We start from the raw sequence: 13,595 nt of genomic DNA, 5'->3' as shown, positions 1-13,595 counted from the left end.
TTTATTTAATATTTTAATAAAATAAATAAATATTTAAATTTAAATTATTATAAAAATTTTAATAAAATATTTAAAAGGTATAATAAGACGAATGTAGTATATAGTTATATTTATAATAAAAATGTTTTAATTAATTCAATTTAAATGATTTGATTTAGTTTAATGTGCAATTCAGGTGAAAAAAACTTGAAATTTGAGTAAATAATGTAGAATTAAAACAACATGTGGGTTTATATATATATATATAATTGGCTTTTATGAATAATCTAGGCCAATTTCAAACTGTTATTCAATTTCCACCCAAAATATGTAAATTGGTCATTAAGTATACTGGTTCTTCAAATACTATTTTGTTTATTATATTAGACAAATAAATTTTGTGTCATTCTTTTGAATAAATTAATTAAATTTTATTAAATATTTTATTTCTATTTATTTATATAATATAAGGACAAAAATAGTAAAATTATTTCATTTTCCTTTCTTTTCTTTGTGTTAACCAAACACAAATATATTATTTTCTTTCTCCTCCTTTCTTTTTCTTCCTCTCTGTATGAACCAAACAAAATATTTACAATTATAATATTTTCTTTCCTCATTTCGTCCGTCCTCCTTTCCATTAAAATATCTCTTTCTCCCTTTCTTCATTTGAACTAACAGACTGAGCAGACTGATTGTTATACTAGTATTAAACAATAATGAAATTTAGAATTAAATATAAACAATTTTTTTACAAAGAAAAATAAATTTATAAAATTAAATGCAAATAAATAAGCGATATGTATCATATTATTTGTTTTTTTATATATATTAAAATAATAATATACTTTAATATGATTTAAATTTTATAATTAAAATAATAGTAGCATTATTTTTCTTATCGCTACTCGACGAGTCACATGTTTAAATTTATGATATGGTCAAAAAGTCCACCCTTAACTATCGGATCATCGCTACAAAATAATACTCTCTCTATCCCATATCTATATATCCATTTTCTTTTTATATGGAGTTTTAGGAATATTAGTATTATATTGGAATCAAGTAAAAATAAAGCTAAAAAGACTAAATTAATCCTATTAGTATTGTATGATATAAAAGTAATGATATTTGTGTAATATATTGTAAATTGAAAGGGTATTTGTAATGTTAGGTAGATAATACAATTACTAAGAAAAAAAAGAAGAAATGAATACTTTGTTATGAGACGGACCAAAATAGAAAAATGAATAAATTATTAAGGGACAAGAGTATTATTTCTCAATCTACTATAACATATTCCAATGCATACATTAGAGTGAGATTAAAGAAATATAATACTCTATCCGTTCCACTGCAAAAAATAATAGGATAAATTATATAATATCCTCTTATACTTTCATAAAAATGCATAAATTGTTGGATTATACTGTAAAGCAAACTTTTAGTACGCTTTTGTATTATTCAATTTCCTTATTAACTGGAATAAATAAATTGTTATTTCACATTGTGTTGCTTTTATTTATGTTTTATATATATTAGCATGTCCACTTATTTAATATTGTAGACAACATGGTGTGTGGAGATCACACAGAAGATCTTGTTGTCAGTTCTTTATTAAATATAAATGGGTTTCACAACTGAGATGGTTATGGACAAAACCATCGGTTTAAGTTGTAGTGTAAACTTGGAATTAGTTTGTCTTGACTATTAGTTTACACTAATGTGCTGCGTCACATTGAAAGGATCACAGTTGAGATATGTTCTTCTATTCTGACATTGAAGAACCAAGATCTCGGTAACTCTGTTAATTCTTAACCTTAGATGAAATAAATTAAATATATGGAATAAATGTTCGTTGCTTTAATTTACCATAAGTGAGAATCCTTAGTGATTCAACATGCTTCGTATTTTGGGCAACTACATTATTCGCATAGTAATTAATTTATTATCATTAAGGCACCATGTCCTGGACATCCAGGTTGATGACATCCCCTTAAGGAACTCAATAAGGATTATTGTATAAACCCTGCAGGTGGATTTAATCCGTACAATAATAAGTTTTGAGTGGTATTACTTAAGGAATTAAAAGATATTAATTAATTAAATTGTCAGAAGATTTAATTAATTAATGGATGTGGAACATCTTAAACATGGGGAATTAATTAAGTTTAATAGAAGCCCAGATTCAATTTGGGTTGGGCTGGGAGTGCAATATTAATTCTTTAATGGAATGAATTAATATTTTATGATTCGAATTATATTCAGGGCTGAATATAGAGATTTGGATCTATAAGGGAGCCCGAGCCCAACACCTTCTAAAGATCCCCGGTCTGGCCCAATTACCTGTTGGGAGACTTATTAATATGCGGTCTTTGTCAAACCCTAGTGACGTTTTTTTTTAAAAAGAGGCGAAAACCACAGGTGCAAGCCGTCAGCTCTAGGGTTTCACGAAGAGCAAAATTCGTCTCCCTCCGTTTGATAGATCGCCGCCCATCCGGTGTTCGAGCGGGGTTTGGGAACAGTCTGGAAGGTCTCTAGCGGAATCAACCTGTTCGTGATTGCTGTTGGTGGTTCCAAAAAGGGTACATCTCTAGTTCATTCTTATAGGAGCATGCTTAGGATCGTTTAATACCATGTATGTACGCGTTGGCATCCAACAACGATCCGTGGGAATGAACAGCCCTCACCGGCGTGTTCCTACATAAACATCATATGTTTTACTTATTGAAGGAAATTCTCTTGTGTTAATGTAAATAAAAATAATATTTGGTTCTAAATAAAGACCTACGCAAATTTATACAAATAAAAAATATCTTAAATAAGTTTTTAAATGAAATAAATAAATAAAATAATTGACCGATTCTTCATTTTAAAATTTTTTGGACAGATTGTAATTTGATTTTTACAAAAACTATAAAAACAAATAATTGATCATTTATTTATTTATTTTATTAAAAAAATTATTTAAGATATTTTACATTTTTTATTAATATAAAATCTGCGTAATTTAGCTATTTATTTAGAACCAAATATCATTTTTTGACAAGGAGAATATTGCGTGTAAATTTTACATTAACAAAATGATGTTTTACATAATAAATAAAACATATAGTATGTTTACTTGTGAGGTTTTATTTTTGGATTTTTATTTTGAATAATAAAATTTTGAATTGAAATAGTTGTGATATTTTGAATGTAAAATTAGATTTTACTGTAATAAAATAAATAAAAATTTAGTGTTTGATTTGATATTTTTAATTAGAAAAGAAATTGAAATAGTAAAATTAGAAGTAAAACCTAAAAAGTAAACACACTCATTCATTTCTACCAAAACACAAGGAATGTTTATATAATTTATCATAATACAATTTTATTGATTATTGATTAATGAAAATGTGTAAAATATTTTGATTTTTTTTTAAAAAAATAATCGTATATGTAATAATATATTAGTAATTTAGATAAAATTTAAATATTATTTTGGTATTAATATATATAATCTTTATTAAAATAAAAAGTAAATATTTTCACAATGATAAAAATAATATTTTAAATTAAAAAATTATTAATTATAAATAAATAAATTAATAAACCCTACTCCCAAACCATTCCGCCGTCCCCGTCCCCGTCCCCGTCCCCATCTCCATCCTCATCCCCTACCTTTTCTGGTTTTTCCTTGTTTTCTTTGTTTTTTTCTGTTTCTTCTTCTCCTTCCCCTCTTTCTTATCCTTCTTCTTCTTCTTCTTCCAAGTAGTCATTGTGATATCTTCCCGCCTTGAAGAGTAGAAGAAGAAGATAGAGAGTCGATTTGGTGCGGTGAGTTAATGGTTCATCTTCAAATACAGAGCACGCCAGCATCCACCTGCAAAAGTAAACAGCAATAAACAAAATATCTAAACCAACGACAACGACGCAGTTGCTAGAGAATGGAACCCACGACTCCTCCCCCTAATGAATCCCGCGGACAAAGCCAGAGCTATACGCCGCCGGCCCCGCCGTCGTCATCAGCGGCGCGTCTTTGGCGACCTGCTGCTCAAAAGAATCTAAGGAATCAGTGGTCAAAGCTCAATTCTCTCCGTCAGGACTGGAATTCCGCCGCTTCCGCCGGCCGTTCTTATGCCACCGCAATCGTTAACGCCTATCTCTCACAGAAGTAAGTTTTCCATGATGGATTTCTATTCGGATGAGTTTCTGGAATGATATTTTTGGTGAATTCTAATGCTTGTATTTAATCGAAAGTCATAGAAGGTACAAATTTGGCAGCGTGATGTACACTTGTATAATTATGCTTTGATTGGAGGTTATGTAGTAAGCAGACATTGTTACAAGCATCATTGGGAAGTGGTGAATTGAGATTCTGTGTAAATATTGTAGCTTGGATTTGGCGCTATTGAGTTCTATTGGTGTTTCCCACTTTCACTGGTTTAGAAATTTAAAAGTTACATTGGGGATGAGATCATCAGCAGCTAATTTGGGCTTGGCTTAAATGTGATGGACTTTAAAACCTTTCTTAGGGCTTAACGTGTGATCAATCATAGACTAATATTACTTTTTTCATTTGCTATTTGTCATAATTTCCACATATTGTTTGATCGAATTTTGCTGTTGGATTGTATACAGGTATATGGACAGTACGGATTTTGGTGCTTTGAGTGACCTGCCTAATATTCGAAAGAAAGCATGCTCCAAATTGTTCAAGCAGCAGGTGATCATCACATCGTTATTAATAGTGACTGTACATCTCGAAGTTATTGCCTGAATCACCCTAATGTAGTGTCATTACATAACATCGAGAACATGCAATCAAAAAGGAAGAGTTTAAGATTAAGACAGTTGATAAACAATATTACCCTTTCCTCTATTTTCCCTTTTCAGGATTGTATCATTTAATTTGACATCACACTTCTTTATTTACTATGCTAGTCTACATCAGCTCATTGCATGCTTCATTTCCATTGTTCCATCTTAATACCCCTCACCATTTCATCAATGAATGTTATCGATTTCCAAAGTCCTCCAACATTCTACACTTTCTCCTGCTTAATGTTTACATTTTTAAAAGTGTATTGTGCACCGTCCACCACCAGGGCTCCATAAGGATTTTGTGCCACATTAGATGCCATTTGCAGCAATAACCATTTGTTTGCTTTTGTAGCCCTTTGTTTGTTATTAAAATTAACTAAATGTACAATGGGATTTTACTTTGTTGGGAGTGAACATCAGAAAAGGTAGTGCTTTTCTGAAAATTATATATACTGTTGTATGAAAGAGGAGTTAGGCTAAGACGAAAGACTTGTTCTATCAGCATTCTATGTCTGCATTTATGTTTTAAATATTTTATTTCTCTCCTCAGGAACATCATAAGGGGAATCTCTTGTCATCTTACAGAGACATGGTACAAGCATATAAATTTTTATTGTGTTTCTTCGGTTGAAACAATATGATTGTTTTTCTGCTACACACACTATGTGTTATGTCAAAAGTTTTTCATTCTTATATCTAATTAGTACAGCAAGATAGAAAATATTGATCCTATAATGAAATTTTAGTCATGATTGGTCAAATACGAAATGTTTAGTGAATAAATTTCTGCATCATTACTTGTGGAATAAGTACATTCTATGTTATGATAACTTGTAGCTGTTGTAACACCCCGGCCGGATCAAACCGGAGTGTCACTGCCACGCCACACCAGAAGGCTTGTCCATCAACCAACGAGTCCTACGTTATGGCGCTAAGGCTAAAACAATAAATACAAACAACTAAATAGGGATTTAAAATTAAAGCGCACTAGTTAATCATTTAAATAAATAAGGTTTGAGTCAAAAGCATAAGTTGGAAATAGTTCAAAACGCATTAGTTCTTAAACATTAATAATGAATTTCAAAAACAGTTTGGAAGATTAAGTAGTTCTAATTCCCCAAATGGATCATATGACGTGAATGCATCAGCTAGGTATAAGGAAAGTACCATTACCTATCATTCAATGTCATGTACCAGATAGTCATGCCACACTGTGTATGTATGTGATCTACCTTAAATCTTGTTCTTTGAAAATGAATTTATTATAGGTTGCTTTCCTTAACCGGTTCCTTTATTAGTTGGAAGAGTGGCATGTATCCGCATTTAATGGAGACTCAATTTACAGGTTGTTGTTGTGACTCGTATGGTCGATGTTTGTAAATCTATGAGGTGCTATCTCAGAAAAACGAGCAATAGTCAGTTAACTCAATTCTCATTATCCTTGGAGGATGATGGCGACAGTGGAGATTGTGGAGGAATTCCTGTTTTTGTGTTCCACACCATTGCTTCCTTTGGTATGTGTATAGTAATTTTCTTGCACCAGAGATTTAAGTATTGACAGTGATCTCTATATTGTTGTTGGTCTTACTAATCATGATACAAAAACATTTGCACTTTTTCTTTCAATGCTGACATCTATGAAATTACTTTTTCACAGGAGTAAAACTGTTAAAAGGAAATTTATGATTGCTTAAAAAGGCTACAATTGTGCTGCTAATAAATTACTTGTTAAACATATGTTATCAAAATTAAAATGATATCTTTCCTCCTATGTTCCAGTTATAGTGTAACTGGTTATAACAAATGTAACTAATCTTAATGTCTTGTGCATGAGAAGCACAATCAACAACAAAAGTTAGAAAACTTCGATTCCAACAAATTGTGCCTATATTTTGATTTTCTATTTTTTCACTTCTTGATCGCCGGCCCTTCTGTTTATTTTGCCATTGCTTTCTTTCCCCAATGCTAGATACTTTATATTTAATGTCTGAGATATCAATATACACAGAAACTACTGTGTTCTGTAGTTGGCATTTTTCTAATATCTTTTGTTAGTTAATCCTCCCTCGATAAGTTTTTTCATCCACAAATATCTTTCAACACTAATGGAAACACTACCTTGAAATATTTAGCATGTTGGGGAGTCTTGCTCAGATTATTTCCTATTTATCCCTTATGACAAGTCTATTTATTTCAAATGTTCCAGAAGAACTAGCATGGGAAATTGTTCGGATGTTTACGTCAGAATTAAATTTGAAGGTCATATCATTCACTTAGAATTATATTCTGTTAATTCCCTTTAGATTTTATGTTCTTAACTTGTCGTTTCAAATAACCTGCTGCAGCGGTTGCTTGTTCTGGAATTGTCGTCCATCTCCTCTGATAAAGTTGATGATTACACTGGATTGCAGTGGTATGATGAATTCTATGATGGAGAACTTAATGATCTAAGTATACTTAACCTGTACTCCAAGGTAACTTCTGAACCAGTAGTTCCGTGCCTCAGAAATGGCAACTCTGGTACGCTTGTGCAATCTAAAAAGGTGCCAGATAGCAATGGTTTACAGGTATATGGATTTAATTAAAACCTAAATGATATCAATATGCAACCGACATCCATCTTTGCCACTAAACATGGACATTTCATCATCCCTGTAGTTTTATTTCAGTTGCTTAATGTGCATATATGTATTTCTGTTGTTATGAATAATATCTATGAATACACCAGTGAGTATTTCAATGCATGACATTTGGAAGAAATATTTGCTGAAGACAAACCTAATCTTGTTACCATTTACTCCATACAACTGAAGTATTATCTATGGTTAGGTTTCAGTAATTAGGCTGGGCTTTAGCATATATAAAAATGCTTTGTTCACCTTTCAAATAATTTTATTTGTATGTGTTAGTAAGTTGTTAAGAGCTTACATGGCATCTATGAAACAACTTCATTCTTAGTTTACTTATTCTATGTGGTCTGCAGGTTTACATTGCAACGTGGATGGTAGAGGTGAACATTGATCGAAGCAGGTAAAATTACCCTTTCAAATATTTCCAATGTACTTTGATTGTGAAGCTCTGCCTACTACATTGCATATGTTTAAGCTGCATTGCGCCGGAACTATATGAATAGCAAACAAAATACCACATTAAGATGCAAAGTTCTTACGGATGCTCCATTCCATTTCATTTTTACAGGATGGACAATATTTTTGCCATTGTAGGTGCAGAAATGCATGTAGACTTTATGGGAACATCCAATTGATGGTTGGGACTCTAGATAAAATGGCAAAATCACCTTCTAGCTTGGTAGAACAAATTTGCATTCAAGGTAAGGAAAATGGAGATTACATACTACATTAATTGTTCCTTGGAGCTGTTTGTAAGAAAGATAATACTTATAAAACATGGGAGCCAAGGGTTGAGCTTGATTATTTATTATTATTATTATTGTTATTTATGTATTGTTATGTTTTTTCCCGCACACTACTTCTACTCAATGGGATGGAACTCAACCCTATAGAGGACTACTTGAGCTACAATCCCCTTATTTATTGTATTTATGCAAAACCTCTCGGATTTGGTAATTAAGGAAACTTGTTAGGGCTAGATCTAGAGTCTGCTCTTAGTAGGAGCAACCTTAGCAATTGATTTTTAATTTTAGCTATTATTAGATACTCCCTCTGTCCCAAAAGACCTCTCTTATTGAGAGTTGACACGGGAATTAAGGAATAATAGTATTTAATTGAAAGCGGGTATAAAGTAGAATGTAAATGACTAAAATGCCTTTGAAATATTTTGAAGAGTATGTTAGAGTAATAATTAGGGATAGTATAGAAAAGTAGAAATAATTTTATTATAAAATGGGGACTACGGTTACTAAATTAAATAAGGAAACAAGACAATTGTTTTGGGACGGACGAAAATGGAAAAACAAAACAAATCTTTTGGGACGGAGGGAGTATATTAAAATTTAATCTAATTTTAATTCTAAAATTATTTTAATAAGAATTTATCTATAATCTCATCTTCATCGACTTTAGAATTCCAGTAAAAATATTTATAAAGTCTATAATTATTATTAGATATATTAAGATTTATTTTAAAATTTATATCATATTTTTCTTTTATAATTCTAATTCTAATAAACTCTAACAATTTTTTTTCTAATCTTATATTCGTGGCATTTAGCATTTGTAATAAATATTATTGAGTTATTGGTTTTATATAGTCAAAATATTGTAAAATTTTATAATAGTCAAATATGTATCACAAATTAGGTTCCACAGTCCATCCTTACTGAATAGAACTTTGAAAAAAAAAATATTTGTTTATAAGGCCTATCACTTAATTTTGTTCAAAGGCCTAGAAAAGTCGGGGACGGACGCCCTGGCTAGATCACCACAGAAAGATGGCTGTTATAAAAATTAAGGACTGAATTTTAACATTGCATCGACAAATCTTAGGTACTCCTTCCGTCAGGCAAAAATGGGTTTGTTTGGCAGGGTACAAACACTAAGAAAAACAATAAAATATGTTCTCTTTATTTTCATTTTAAGTATATTTTTTACTATATTTTTTTATATTAAAAAATATCTATTTTTTATTTTAATAAAAGTACTTATAATTTTCATATTAGATATAATTTATTTATACTTAAAGTGAAAAGATAAAAGTCATAAAAATAAAATATCAAAATTTTTTACATGTTTTTATTTATTAATAAAATATTACTCATTCAATCCATTTAATAAATTTATATTTACCTTTTCGTTATTATGTTAACATTAAAAATATCTTTATATTTGTATAATTTTTTATATATCATTATATTTGTATTATAAAATACTAATAGAAGTGTGTAATTTTTTCTTAATTTGCAATACATTTTGATACGATAATTAGCATTCAAATATCAATATAAAAAAAAAAAACAAATGTAATTTTTAAATTGGATAGAGAGAATATTATTTTTTAATCTATTACAAAATTTCAAAATGGTACTTTACAGTGCACAATATTATTTTAGTGTTAAAATTAGAGTTGTGTAGAGATACTTTGGAAATTCATCAAATGATGCAGTCCATTGATGGTGTATGTCTGATATAAGCATTCGTTACATTCGATTTTTTTTATTATTTTAATCATTGTTTTTAAAATTTTGTTATAATTTAATTATTATTTTTAATAAAATTAAAATTATTATATATTTATTATATTTTGTAAGAATTGGTTATCTTCAATAAAAATAATTAAATACTATTACAAAAACTTTTGAAATTTTAAAATTTAAATTTAACAAAAATTATTTATAAATATATTTAAAATTTATTAATCAATTATCTCGCTTTATCTATTACATTTTAGATAATTATTGTTTTTATTCTGTCTTTTCATATTTTATTTTTAAAACGCGGATATAAAACCCTATATGCACAAATATCTTACAATTCAGTCCTCATTTCAAAACATTTACTGTGCACTCCCCCCTTTTTCCATTTCGTTGTTTTTTCATTCCCTTTTTTTTTTCCGCGCAAAATCGAAAGTAAAGAAATTGGTGACTGAAAGATTGAAGCAACCATCGGCACACCCATTATTTGTTGATCTTCAATACTTAATCTCCAGTTGCCGATCTCGAACACGCATCTGTCCCTTCCGAAATTGTCGTTGCCATCACGCTGGCTACGGAACGTCTTTAACAAGAAGCGACGGATGTTAGGGTTTTTAAAGATTAGTATATGTTGTGAATTTATACTCATTCAGAGGTAGATCGAAGTCGACATTGTTCTGTCGGAGCTGTTCGAGAAGGAAGCCCAACCGTTCCGTCATTGGTGAAAGAAGACGTTGTGGTATGTTGTTCATCGTTGGAGAATAGTTGCTGCTCGAAGCCACCATCACTATCCGTCATTGGATAAATCGATCTTGAAGTTTTCAGTTGATGAATTTCGTGGAATATCGAACAAGTTTTGTAATATGATCTTGTCCTGTGCGTGAATCCTTCAAAGAAGAAAGATTTGTTTTATTTTTTCAATATAAGAGCATTGTTTGTTTGGATATCTTGTGCTCTTGATTTCGGACTCGCCTAATGTCTTTTTAACTTTAGAATTATGTTAACTTTAGTTTTGTTTCAACATTATTAATTTGGATTTTATTTCAAATTCACTTTCGTTAATATTTTTATTCGTGTTTTATGAGATTTGTTTGATAAAAGTCATTGATTTGGGAATAAATTCACAATAGTAACTCTATTTCAAATGGATAAATTTTGTTTTAGACGTGAAATAATTAGTTTTCAAGCATTCAATTGTTTCCTAAATATTGAATGAAATTTTTTTAGAAGTTGGGATTGAAGTTTTGTTGGAATTGCTTTTATGTTTTATTTATTTATTTTGAAGGTTTGGGCACATGGTAACAATCGATTTATAGAAGTTCATATTTTGTAGGTACAGTGTAGGTTAAATTATTTGATTGTATGTAGTACATGGAATAAAGTATAAATGATAGGCTTCAAACTTGTGTTGGGGCAAACTTGTGTTGGGTAAAGCTTATTGGAAATATTATGTTTTTAATAGTAAATGTCAACTTTATCAAGTAATAGTTTACTTGTCAACTTTAAAGATCAGTTTGCTTCTCCTTTTGAATATAGATCTGATTTTTATGTGTATATTGTGGCAATTTACCAAAAATCAACATGAAGCAATATAATTTTATTTGGAAAATTTTTTATTGATTGTTTTCGAAACAAAGTAGTATATTTCTATTTGCGGGATTCATTAAGGTTCATGAAATTACTTTAGAAAAGGAAACCCTAATCCAGAATCTTTACATAAATCTATCATAATCCGAATGCTTTGATGTAATGTGTCTTTATATATATATATATATATATATTCGGGCATGATTATTATATCAATAGAAATCTGAATTCTTTGTTTTCTTAACAAATACTAGTATAACGTACAATATTTTATCATGATCATTATTATATCCTATTTGTTTGGATATGATCTGTTTAAGTAGGTGTACCATGATCCATGGCCTAAGTATTTGTAGCTTACGATATTTTACTGCATTATTTAATTTTCTGTAGTAAATAAATACAGTTGTACTATTAAAACATGATAGTTAACTTTACACTATTTGTAAATACTTTGTAAAGTAGGATGAGTACCTACCATTTTTATCTTTTTAATAAAAGAAATATTATTACCATTTAGAACTGGAACTCTGAATAATTGTGAGGATATTTCTTTGTAATTTTTTCTTTGTTATGCAGGGGCGAGATAGTTCGGTTGTAAAATATTATGCCGTGGTAATTTTTTCTTTTTTATGTTGTGATAATATCATTTAAATATTGTATTGTGGTAATTTTTTTCTTTATCATGCAGGAACTATGAATTGGTACATACCTTTTTTTTGTCTTTGATTGATTCAACATAAATTATTGCGTTGTGCATCGACAAGAAATGTGTTTGGTGTATTTATACATCCTATCATATTCTCGATTGTACATTTGCCATACGTATTTGCAATTTGCAACACACCTGTAATTTGAGATTCGAACACAACCGACGTAGTTGCAATGACCGGGTATTATAGATCTTTTAAAGTTGTAATTTTTAATTTTGAAAAGATGTACATCAATCATTTACTTTGTAATTACTTTTGGCATGTTGGGTGTAATGTAATATTATATGTAACTATACAATAATAAGAACCAAAATTGTATTGAAACTTATTTGTAAATTCGTTGCACTGTGGTTTGTGAACTGAAAGTACAGGATTCGACTATGGTCAATTATAAATTAATTGTTGACGACAGAGATTTATTGAATGGTAACATAGGTACAAGTCACATTGCTCGATAAATTCCATCATACGAGTATTAAGCTAAAAGATGTAGGTCTAGGATTACCCACATTTGTCGTAAGGCTAAATTCTATAAACATCTAAAAACGGAGTCCAGGTACACATGTTAGGAAAAAATGGTACATTAAAATAAAAATGAGGCATATAAGAGGCGTGATGAAGTACTTAGTTATTCAACCGACTTATTATTTTATAAAGTGCTATTGAACGTTTTTTACTTGAGTCTACGAGTGTCTGACATGTCGTTTTGCTATATTTTATGGTCTCAATAATTTTGAATAGGATTAATTGACCTAATACATAGAAAACACTCAAAGTCCAAGTAGTAGATTACAACTCGCTTTTTCAAGTAAGAAATACATTTTCCTTGTGTTGCTTTGTGTGAAGAAGTTCATGTTGCATCGATAAATCAAATTTCGTAGCAACACTCAGATAGCCTAATAGCAATTAATATTTTAACCAACTAATTTTTCAATCGGAGAATTGGAGAAAACTTCCTATACCCATAAATGTATTGGGTTTCAGTCCCTATTAAAAAAATTTAACTCTGCACTACCTACTTTTTGATATATATGTGCAGTTAACTCCCTATCTCTAATTTTTCTTTTTATATCATTTACTGAACCCAACATTCTTTCTCATTCTTTCTGGAAGCTAATTCTTTCTCATTCTTTTTGGAAGCTAATTTCTTTAGCGCAGAAAATATTTTTCTTCTTTCCCGTCAAGTTGTTGGTTGCCTTTGTGAATGGATGCAATTACTCTGATCCCGACAACATTGCCGCTGCTGCCACAAACATTTTTCAGTCGAACGCCACCACCGAACTTCGACGACGAGCAGTAGATTTTACCGAGCGGATTGGCCTACCATCAATGGGCCCCTTGGCCTCTCACCCTTCAGATTCTTTAAGTTGGGGTTTTTGTTCCTGCCGTTGGCTTGAGGG

The 13,595-nt window shown here is 30.2% G+C and overlaps 1 protein-coding gene across 8 annotated transcripts; it reads left to right on the top strand.

The window, feature by feature from the left end:
- Positions 1 to 3,599: 3,599 nt before the first annotated feature.
- LOC127255246 (uncharacterized) lies at positions 3,600 to 12,087 on the top strand. 8 transcript variants are annotated; one of them, XR_007839594.1, is made up of 9 exons: positions 3,600 to 4,135; positions 4,603 to 4,687; positions 5,336 to 5,377; positions 6,131 to 6,299; positions 6,992 to 7,044; positions 7,131 to 7,352; positions 7,769 to 7,815; positions 7,984 to 8,116; positions 10,332 to 10,442. XR_007839594.1 is itself a non-coding variant. In XM_051280712.1 (9 exons), the coding sequence occupies exons 1-9, from the start codon at positions 3,909 to 3,911 to the stop codon at positions 12,070 to 12,072; spliced, it is 963 nt and encodes a 320-aa protein (XP_051136669.1). In that variant the 5' UTR covers positions 3,600 to 3,908; the 3' UTR covers positions 12,073 to 12,087. The 8 variants fall into 8 exon arrangements, 6 of the variants coding, with proteins under 6 accessions (XP_051136669.1, XP_051136665.1, XP_051136667.1 ...); XR_007839595.1 differs by having other exon boundaries at positions 10,337 to 10,410; XM_051280712.1 differs by lacking the exon at positions 10,332 to 10,442 and adding an exon at positions 12,062 to 12,087 and having other exon boundaries at positions 8,010 to 8,116.
- The last annotated feature ends 1,508 nt before the right edge of the window (positions 12,088 to 13,595 follow it).

Source organism: Andrographis paniculata, unplaced genomic scaffold (assembly GCF_009805555.1).
Source record: "Andrographis paniculata isolate CXL003 unplaced genomic scaffold, ASM980555v1 Contig53END, whole genome shotgun sequence".
Taxonomy (NCBI): Eukaryota; Viridiplantae; Streptophyta; class Magnoliopsida; order Lamiales; family Acanthaceae; genus Andrographis; species Andrographis paniculata.
Note: the sequence above shows the minus strand (reverse complement) of the source record. Positions and strands in the feature narration are given on the sequence as shown.

What these genes read in the sequence shown, in the direction of transcription:
- LOC127255246 (XM_051280708.1), top strand. Translation starts at nt 3,909, where the DNA reads ATGGAACCCACGACTCCTCCCCCTAATGAATCCCGCGGACAAAGCCAG. An exon ending in GTGAACATTGATCGAAGCAG is followed by an intron (nt 7,816 to 8,009) that starts GTAAAATTACCC and finishes TTGCCATTGTAG; the next exon opens with GTGCAGAAATGCATGTAGAC. An exon ending in AGAACAAATTTGCATTCAAG is followed by an intron (nt 8,117 to 10,331) that starts GTAAGGAAAATG and finishes CAAAATCGAAAG; the next exon opens with TAAAGAAATTGGTGACTGAA.